This window comes from Branchiostoma belcheri, unplaced genomic scaffold, assembly GCF_001625305.1.
Source record: "Branchiostoma belcheri isolate BF01 breed outbred unplaced genomic scaffold, Haploidv18h27 scaffold190, whole genome shotgun sequence".
NCBI lineage: Eukaryota > Metazoa > Chordata > Leptocardii > Amphioxiformes > Branchiostomatidae > Branchiostoma > Branchiostoma belcheri.
Genome location: NW_017803380.1, coordinates 205,646 through 215,444, shown reverse-complemented (window position 1 = coordinate 215,444; position 9,799 = coordinate 205,646). Strand labels below are relative to the sequence as shown.

Genomic DNA, 9,799 nt, shown 5'->3' with positions numbered 1-9,799 from the left:
ACAGCCTTTATTGTTATTTTGCAGACGATTTTCGTGTCGACTGTGAGCTGTGCCGCCATTGGGGGCTAAGCAGAAGGACGGGGGCAAAGCAGAATTGCGCCGGGGCGTAGAGGAACGACGGGGGGCGAAGCAGATTTTTTGCGGGGGCGAAGCAGAACGGCGGGGCGAAGAGGAAGGAGTTTCATGGGGGTGCTTATACCAGCTCAGAAAAGAACAAGAAATAGTCATGCCTTCAACTGGTACCAGAGTTATCAAGCAAGGATTGAGGTGTTTAAAAACTAATTTTTTCCTAGAACTATCGCAGAGTAGAACTCACTGTCACCAAGTACAGTAGGGGCATTGACATTAGATAGCTTTAAACAATGGTTAGAGTTAGATATTCAAAGGTTAGGTGTAACAAGTCGTTCGGTGTAATGTAGTCAGCTGCCGCCGCGCCGCGTGCCAGTAAAGCTGGCGTGTTACGTCGAAGGGCGGTTAAACCGGCTAAACATATAGAATACAACACGGGGTATTCCGTATCGCCCGAGGTATCGGCCCGTATTTTATTTATGTCTTACCCACCCAAGAAAACACGCCTTTCAACGCAAGATGAGCCAAAAGTTGGTGACACTGAACCCTAAAATGCAACAACATCAAAAGTACGGCCCGGTCCGGAACCCGTTATCGAACGTTATTGCGGCCCGGGTATGATGGAAATATACAGTTGCCCACATCTATTTCCACAGTATTTCCCAGAAATTCAGTTGGGCCATGTTGATTTGACTATATGGATGGCATATCTGCGCGCATGGATTTCCGTTCGTTTCAAATAAAGTTTACGACCATACTGTACATGCAAATCGTACAAATCAGCTGCAAAATGAGCAAATATATGCAAAAAAATGTAAAACGATACTAATATGTAAAGAAACGAAAATGAAGAGTTTATATTCGCCATACAATACTCTGTGTGTTTAGTCATTTTTCAACCTTCATGACCACGTACATTTTATAACGAGGGAAACTTTTATTTGTTTGCCAAACTTTTTATCCGCACGCTCGCATCAGTTTTGGAGTTCCCAGTGAATGGCATCCAAGCAGTCAAATTAACCTGGCCTTATTCGTGAAATTCAATAGCCCAACTCTTGTTTATAATCAATGACAACATGTAATCAGCACTCCATACCTCATGTGGAACTGAAAACCCAAACTTGTTTATTTGTGTGTTTAGGACGAGACAACTTTGTTTGTAAGACATGTCCGCAGTGATTCTCAGAAATACGTGAGGTGTCACTGTAAACTGATAAATACGTTGCTAAATACGATGTCAAAAAGCAGTATCCATTGGCCCAGGAGTGACCATAACTATACCCATCGAAGGCTAATGGCCACTTCTTTTTAGAAGAAAGTCTCTATATCTGCATCTATATAAAAGTTTTGCACGCCAGCGCACAATATCGGGGTAGACCACATTAATTTCAAAATTATTTGTCAATTTAGTGATCTCAACTCTCCCCATTGCTTCACGTCAGTTTCTCGTGTTTGTCGAAAATGTGTACTCTTCCAAGCAGAGGTTGGCGTCCCACCAAACCCAAATGGAAAAAAGATTCAGTGCAAAAGAGAAACCCCGATAAAAAAAGCCTAAAAACACACTAAAATACCCCCAAAACCCAACCTCTGCTTGGAGAGTAGAAAATGTGTACCTGGAGCGACTTCCTAGCAAAACTAAAACATCAGAGGTGCCAGAGTATACAGTGCAAGTTTACGGAATACAGTGCAAGTTTACTAGTATACAGTGCAATTTTACGGAATACTGTGCAATCGTATTAGTATACAGTTACTAGTGACGTTGAATGACGTAACCTGGGCCCGGCTTTCCCGGGACGCCGCTGACGGAGCGTACTCACATCTTTCTGTGTTTTTTTAGTGAATTTGTACCGTTCTCGTAGATAGACCTTTAGTCAAATCACTACATACTACACACAGGGCATGTAACTACACAGGGATCACTTCGAATTCGCTCGAAAAAGACAGAAATATATGTGAGTCAGCGGCGTCCGCCATCTTGAAACTCAAGGGAAAGCAGGGTCCAAGTCACGTGATTCAACGGCACTAGTAAAATTGCACTGTATTCCGTAAAATTGCACTGTATGCTTTGGCACCCATGAACATTAACACCTTTGTATGATTTTACTATAAAGCCAAGCCGTCCGGTGAACGGCGGACGAGACGGAAATAAGCGTCGTCACCCTCTTCAAATTGTTCCAAACATACCCACTTTTTGGAAACTTCCGGTGTCTCTCGCCAAACTGATACAGAGAACATGTGCATATAGAATAGCCTCTACCGGGCTTCGGGAGGCGGCTGGAAAGAATATAGAAATCGCCCAAATAGAGAGATAACATGACGGGAGTTTCAACGGTCTGCTGGGAGAGAACATTTTGCCGCACCCGGGTACTGTGGATTTCTACTCTTTCGATTTTACAGCCGCCTCCCGAAGCCCGGTGGAGGCTACATATGGAATACTATATACGGTGTATTTCGTATCGCCCGAGGTACCAGCCCGACCGCGGGTCGGATCACCCGAAGGCCAGAGGGTCATTTATCGAAAGCGGTGCACTCGGTGTGCGCGAAACGCGTTCGAATTATTTGTTTATTTGTTTGTTTGTTTATTTGAATTTACCACAAGAATATACAAGTGGAAGGGAGGACAAAACAGGTGCATTTACACCTTTACAAGTTGTCCTCCCAAACACAACATACAGAATATAAAAACAGATTACATTATTAAATACAAATTGCAGTAATAAACAACATTGACATCAAATATTGTACATCAACATCAAATATAATACATTAAACATAGAAAACTGTACAATGCAATTTCAAGGTATATACACATGTAATACATTATTTACAACTAGAGTTCCACGATCTCATACCTTCGCCAAATGATGTTAATCTTCATGACAGACAAAGTAAAGATTATTCCTCCTGATTATGCAAATAGGATCCTCATTTGCATGAATTATATAAGTTGATCATATTCTCCAACAAAAGACAGCCTTATCTTAACAAAGAAAACCATTCTACCATTTCCTCATAAATTATGCAAATGAGGTCCTTATTTGAATAAGTTATGTTTAATGATGTTCACCTTCACTTAACTTTCAAATACCCCAAGTATAAAATTCTAGGCAGTTACCATTATGGAATTATAACATTTTCTTATTAATTATGCAAATTAAGAGTTAATTTACATAATCAAAAACTTCCTGTGCTTCTCTCGTTCTCAATTACATATGTCACAAGGTTGAATAGTCCTATAATGTAATGCAGCTGATTTATAGAATTTCCTCATTAATTATGCAAATTACATCCAGATTTGCATAATTGTTGCATAATTATGTCAAGCGTTACTTAAGTTTCCTACATACCAAAAATCATGAAGATCCGTCCTCCGGTTCTTGAGTTATCCTCTTATGAATAATTTCAAAGAAATGGCCCTGCAGTTCCTGAGCAAGCCGCTAGGGGGCCCAAACCTATGTCAGTTGTTCCCCAGCACAAGACCTACCTACCATCTAAATTTCGTGACCCTAGCATGTCTAGATCATGAGATATCAAAAACGGAAGTTCAGCTGCAGTACCATAAGAAGCCGCTAGGGGGTCCAACATCTAATCATTTCGAGGTCTCATCAAGACCTACCCACCTACCAAATATGAAGTCAATCCATTGAAGCCTTCCCAAGTTATCGTGTTTACAGACAGACAGACAGACAGACAGACACACACACCAACGCCTACGAAAACATAACCTTCTTGGCGAAGGTAAAAATATCAATGGTTAAAAACTGTGTGGCAACACTAGTGAGGTCGTAATGCCGTGCAGGAGGCGCACCAACATGACATGGACCATGTGCAAGGAACGTCAGAGCTGTATTCTATTCTATGGAACATTTGGAAGCCCGGGCCATACATATAGAATACAACACGGGGTGTTCCGTATCACCCGAGGTAGCCTGCGGCCGTCGGGCGATCCGACCCGCGGTCGGGCCGGAACCGAGGGCGATGTGGAATACACCGTGTTGTATTTTATTCATGTCATACCTACCCAAGAAAACGCGCCTTTCAATGCAAGATGAGCCAAATGTTGGTGCCACTGAACCCTGTTGGGATGGGGTTGGGTTCGTCATTGTCCCACTCCACTAGTTTAAAAAGAATGAAGCCACAATTGGGTTGTGATCTGAAATTTTCTTGCCTTGTTCCTCCCCAACCCTACATGTTTTTACGCCTGGTATCAGTGTGTAAGTTATAAGCATGTGATCAATAGTTGATTCGCAGAGATGCTCGCCGTTAATGCCTTGAAATTTTCTTCTGGCCCTTTGCACATCTCATTCAAGTGTAAAAAGATTAAGCCCATTTGTTCCATGGTGCTCAGTAGCTCTCTGCCAAATCTGGAAGGCTGACCTCTGCCTCTCTATTATTAAACCTCCCTCATGACCCAGGTCTGCATTTAAGTCCCCCAGCGGAAGATAACACTTCCCTCATTCTCGTACGTTCTGAATATATCTGCCATGGCTTTCAGTTGTTCTCTATATTCTTCCATGGGGGAGGTTGCATGTGGCAGGTACACAGCAAAGACAATCAATTTCTAGCCGTCTGTATTGTATTCCTATCAGCCAGCTGTCATTTCCATTTTCCAGCTTGTGTACTGCATAATTGTTTCTTAAAATAACAGTACTTCACCTCCCTGATATCTCCTCACTGTCGCAGTGACGCTTAGTCAATGTGCTGTCTCCTCTTTTCCAGCCTCTGTGGGTCTCCAAAACTGTCTCTATTGCCATCATTGCATCTTCATAAAGTCAGTGTTCTGATATTGCTAAGATATCTAGTTTGACGAGATTTGATCTGATTCACGGTAGTGCACACATCAGACTTCTGCATCTGGTGTTATAGCAACAAATTGTTATTTTCTCCTGCAGCATATCATCACATTTTGAAGCCATTAAGACCCCTCCTCAAGTTGTTTGCCCCTCCCTCCCGGTCAAGATAGGGTTATTAGACAAGTACTGGCTATTAACCGACAGGGGTCAATGTAGGGCCTACTGATATCGATGGTACTGCGTCACGTCGGTGGGGAGGGGGGCGGCATACGCCATTGTTGTGTCCCCAGCCTTCTCAGGTTTCTAACCTTGCAGCACGGGCTGAATTAGGGAGGTACCCTTTGAACTTAGATGCCTCCCTAAACGCCATAAAGCATTTTATCAGAATATGCCTAAATGTGCCAACTGGGAGTCTCAATGCCGACGCACTCTTATGTCAATTAGAATTAGATAGACTAGGCAGTAAATGTTGGGCATCTGGTGTACGGAAATCTTTAGAGGAATGCTGTTATGCCTTTGTTTGGCATTCTCCCCTATCAATTGCTTCAAAAGTGCATGCAACCATCTCCTCCATTCACCAACGTTTGAAAGCATTTATTTTCAAAAATTCCAACGCGAAATTCATAATGACAACAAGTCCCAAAACGCAAAGAACAAACTGCGCTCGTACAGACTATTCAACTCTACTTAAAATCCCAAACGGAAGTCAAAGAACCACCATCACCAAACTACGAATCAGCTGTCATAAACTCAGCATCGAAACAGGAAGGCACAACCGCACACCTCTGGAGCAAAGGATTTGCCAATTTTGTAGCTCAAACAAAGTAGAAGATGAATTCCACTTTATCGTTGATTGTAGTTTATATAGTAATGATAGAAATGACATTTTCAGCTATATCACAAGTACGTTCCCGTACTTCCAATACTTGACTAATATTGAAAACTTTATCTTTCTTATGCGCTTTAAATAAACACATTTCAAATTATATTTTTAACATCATGTGGGGTCGTGTGGTGCATCGGCAGCGTGCGCGACTCGGAATCAAGAGGTCCCGGGTTCGAGTCCTGACATGCCACCGATCTTGTGCCCTTGGGAAAGGCACTTAACGCGACTTTCCCCACTAGACTCAAGTGAAAATGAGTATTGTCTGTCCAGTATTTGTTTCTATGTGCGGGACAAAATACCAGCAACAGCTGCCTCTGTTCCGCGTGTATTGCACTGTTACAATTTCAATAAATAAAAAAAAATAAAAATAAAAATAAATCACTAAGAAACGAGAAGCCGAACCTTTGTATTAGTGTAGTCTTAGAGCTATTTGTACTACAAACATGTATATTATCCTTTCATCTGTTCACCTGTACTTAGGCCGATAGGGCATGAATGTAAAATAAAGGTTATTATTATTATTATTCACATACAGTTTCGGTCCCCACAGTCATTCATTCATGCGATATATTTCTCAAGGATACCATGCCTCCACGCACGTGCTACCTGCGTCATTTCTTTGGTCCTTGTTGTCATAGTGACTACTCATGTCACTCGTCCTTATTGTTGGCATGTGTTTTTGTGACAACCTGTTCGGAACATTTGACGACATTAGAATTGCAGAAGGACCCATTGTGTATATGACCAGGCCCTAACTTAGTGACGCAATACCTCTCAACAGGCTAAATGAGGCTACCAAACCATTCTATTTCATATGACTTTATAATAATAAACAACACTTATCTATAATGGACAATCATTTCGAAAATTGTACAATAGCTTTTCCGCTCAAGTTTTTGTAAGAGTAAGAACGACACAGACCAGGGAAGCTATTTTGAGTTTTTTTTTCAAAGAGTCGAGGCTATTTGCATAGTTACAGACCCACGTCAGCGAAAGACCACGCCAATCTATTCTCGTCACGCTGTTACAAACGTTTTCAGCATTCCAGAGTGACGCCGTCTATTCTCACCTGTAGGTAATGTCATTAATATTTCCATTTTAATTTTTACCAGGCGATGTCCCATGTCATTTGTCGTCGCCATGGTGGCAGCGCGGTCTTTAACAACTTTACCGGAACGAGGATGTGTGCCTCTCGTCTGACACTACACTACCCTTTGTAATGTCTCAGCATTTTTGTGATACAAATATAGCTGTCATATTTTGTACCTTGTGCATAGGTCATACAATAAAGTTTATTGCCAGTCTTTAGTTAACAACCATCCCACCAGGAACACGACAGTGATGATGACGACGGTAATGCGGATTTTTATTTAGATTGAAAGACCTTTATTGTACGTTTGTGCTCTAACAAGATAAGTACAGGTCATGGATAAACAGGGCAAAAAGAATACAGCAAATACACAAACTATACATACTAATGTGATCTACTATTTACAGGTTCAGCTTCTTCTCGCTTCTTGACACAGTTAAAGATGTACGAACATATTGATCTATCAGTGATTTATTCCCTCCTCCCCTGGTGACCGAATGACTAGTACGTCGAGACGTAAGTCGAATAAAAACGTAAGATTAGTACGTCGAGACGTAAGTCAAGTACAAAGTAAGACTAGTACGTCGAGACGTAATTCGAATACAAACAGGAATGGGCTAGAAATGACAACAATAATAACCGATTGTGTCATAATAGTCTGGGTGCGATCCTCCATGTTCACTATGTTCCACCTGTTGATGACTAATCATGACAGCTGAAGCACATTTATCCTGTGATGGGAGGTGGGGGGGTCGTTAAGTATAAACGTTTTAGTTTAATAGCGATGATCTTCGTTGGCTCTTGTGTGCCTCTCAGGCATACTAGTACTTGTATGTCTGCCCCCAACCACGAAAAAATAGACAGCATTCAAGTTGATCATATCAGTGACTTTTCTCTAGCTTTATGTTACGACGCCCCCCAATTAATATTGCAATGGTTTCACCCTGACTGACAGGATACATAAGTAATGAGAATTTTCTGCGCACCTCCTGACTGAGTTGAGTTGTTCCTGACGTGGTCTCGATTCTACCGAAAATATATCGTTAGGAACAGTGCTAGCGGGGTCGTGTTGACTCAGCAATTAACTTTCCTACCATTCTTTTTAACCATCAGGACAACTATAATCAAACCATAAGGGCAGGCAAGCGGTACAGTAGCATTGGGGGAGCATTTAATGTGCCTCCTCTTTTCTTAGTTTTTCTTTTCTTGGGGAAGTGTATCCCTAAGTTTATATTAGTAAGTATAACCCTTGCTATGAACAATGAGCAGATTTCTTTGTGTGGTCTGTCAGCTCCCTGCATTATGCAGGCGCCATATTGGATCTACAGTACTATTTTGTCATGCGGAAAAACAGCACAATTACTAATCAGAATTTTACCAAATTAGGCTATTGGAAACCTCGACCTTGACACATTTCACCTTTGCAAACATAGTCGTTTTCGTTGGTGATGAGGGGGACCGGCTCAGTGTTTTTCACATATCAGCTCACTGTTGTGTAAAAGTAATTTTTGTAAGAGACAAAAGATGCACGGTTTACCTGAACTGTACATTTTTGTCAAATGTGTATTGTGTTGCCATGGTCAGAGACGAGACGGCGCCTATGTCTTCTTTTATAAGGGAGGTTTAACTTCCTTGGTTATATTTCATTTTCTGGAACATTGGAGAACACGAAGTTGAAAGCTTTACACAGTTAAACTGCTTTATGTGTTGATGCAAGGACGTTCTACAGTTGATGGTAACATTTCGGAATGACAACAATAATAACCGATTGTGTCATAATAATCTGGGTGAAATCATCCATGTTCACCATGTTCCACCTGTTGATGACTAATCATGACAGCTGAAGCACATTTAACCTGTGATGGGAGGTGGGGGCTTCTTTAACTATAAACGTTTTAGTTTAATAGCTATGATCTTAGTTGGCTCCTGTGTGTCTCACAGGCGTGTCTCCACCCAACCACGAAAAAAATAACAGAATTCAAGTTGATCATATCAGTGACTTTTCTCTAGTTTTATGTTACGACGCCCCCCAATTAATATTGCAATGGTTTCACCCTGACTGACAGGATACATAAGTAATGCGATTTTTCTGCGCACCTCCTGACTGAGTTGAGTTGTTCCTGACGTGGTCTCGATTCTACGGAAGATATATTGATAGGAACAGTGCTAGCGGGGTCGTGTTGACTCAGCCATTGACTTTCCTACCATTCTTTTTAACCGTCAGGACAACTATAATCAAACCATAAGGACAGGCAAGCGGTACAGTAGCATTGGGGAAGCATTTAATGTGCCTCCTCTTTTCTTAGTTTTTCTTTTGACGTGTTTGAAAGCAAGCGAGAGAAAAACATGACAGGATTCCAACTGTGTTGTGCCGTCGCAATCTGCTGTGCCTTTGGTATCGCTGCGCAACCAGGTGAGTAAATGCAACAATAATATATTATTTTAAACGGACTTCCAGTTTTCTCTACGAAAAAAGCGTTTGCTTGTTTTGTTTTAGTAAGCTAGTGTGGTTGTGCAGATGCCGATGACTTGGCGTCATACATATATTTACCCTACATTTGCAATGATCCGGACTGATCCGAGATGAACACTTAGATGTAAGAAACACTGCACGAAAATCAAAATATCCGGACCCTTTCCGCGCCTGTACATGTCCCGTGAAACTTGGCTTCCCGCGTGTGTCCCAGTGTGTGCAGGACATATCGGCCACGGTGCGTTTAGTTTTGTTGATACAGCATCTCATGCCGTAATATGTGATTTAGTTGTGACATTAGACGAAAGTAGTACTGTATTAAAAGCATTATATTACATCCGCGGATCCAGAGGGGGCGCGCGCACCCGCCCCCCCCCCCGTTCGACCGGGCAAATAAAATTTTAGACGACTGGCCAAACACAAAATTGCAGAAAAAGACATAACACAAAGAATAGAAAGGAAGCCTATGGTTACGACCATAGCTGGGG

General features: G+C 41.8%; 1 protein-coding gene across 1 annotated transcript in view; it reads left to right on the top strand.

Moving 5' to 3' along the window:
• Positions 1–9,184: 9,184 nt before the first annotated feature.
• LOC109468072 overlaps positions 9,185–9,799 on the top strand; it is a 28,765-nt gene continuing 28,150 nt past the window's right edge. Inside the window, 1 exon segment of the mRNA XM_019766304.1 lies at positions 9,185–9,251. Coding sequence (XP_019621863.1) covers positions 9,185–9,251 — 67 coding nt within the window.